The sequence below is a fragment of the Haliaeetus leucocephalus genome, unplaced genomic scaffold, assembly GCF_000737465.1.
Source record: "Haliaeetus leucocephalus isolate CR32 unplaced genomic scaffold, Haliaeetus_leucocephalus-4.0 Scaffold233, whole genome shotgun sequence".
NCBI lineage: Eukaryota > Metazoa > Chordata > Aves > Accipitriformes > Accipitridae > Haliaeetus > Haliaeetus leucocephalus.
Window position 1 is genome coordinate 192,617 of NW_010972669.1, and position 523 is coordinate 193,139.

The following is a 523-nucleotide window of genomic DNA, read 5'->3' on the forward strand; positions in this document are numbered from 1 at the left end:
TCACCTTTAATGTAGACGTCGTCGTCCGCCCGCATGAACCACTCGTACTTGTCCAGGTAGTGGTCGTGCATGTACTTGATCATCATGAAGGACTTCTTCTGCGGCGGGTAGGAGTCGTCCACGCCGGGCAGGGCGACGATGGGCAGCGGGGGCAGCCCGGGGGGGGCGGCGGAGCCCTGGCTGGAGAAGAACTCCACGCGGCCCGGCACCGAGGGCGCCCACGTCCGCTGCGCCGCCACCGCCCGGCTGCCCAGGTACTTCTGGGCCGTCATCACCCCCACGTAGAGGAAGTTGCGGGGCTTGGCGCAGCCCGGGGCTGCCCCCCAGTCCCCGCTCCCGTTGTGGCTGCCGCCGGGCCGGCCGCGCCGCTTCTCGGCGCCTTCCTCCTCCTCCTCCGGCTCCCCTTCCCCGCCGGCGGCGGGGCTGGAGACCGTGCCCTCCTCCGCCGCCGGCGGCAGCTCCCAGGGGCTGCTCCTGAAACTCGTGCCGCCCAGCACCGCCGCTGCCTCCGGCGGCGCCTGCT

The 523-nt window shown here is 72.5% G+C and overlaps 1 protein-coding gene across 2 annotated transcripts in view; it reads right to left on the bottom strand.

Annotated features, from left to right (window-relative positions):
* CHSY3 (chondroitin sulfate synthase 3) overlaps positions 1-523 on the bottom strand; it is a 156,926-nt gene that overhangs the window by 156,207 nt on the left and 196 nt on the right. The window contains exon 2 of one of the 2 annotated variants that reach the window (XM_010567966.1): positions 5-506. In XM_010567966.1, the coding sequence (XP_010566268.1) occupies positions 5-506 (502 nt within the window). Of the gene's footprint in view, positions 1-4 lie in introns of both variants that reach the window. The other variant, XM_010567965.1, reaches the window with a different exon arrangement.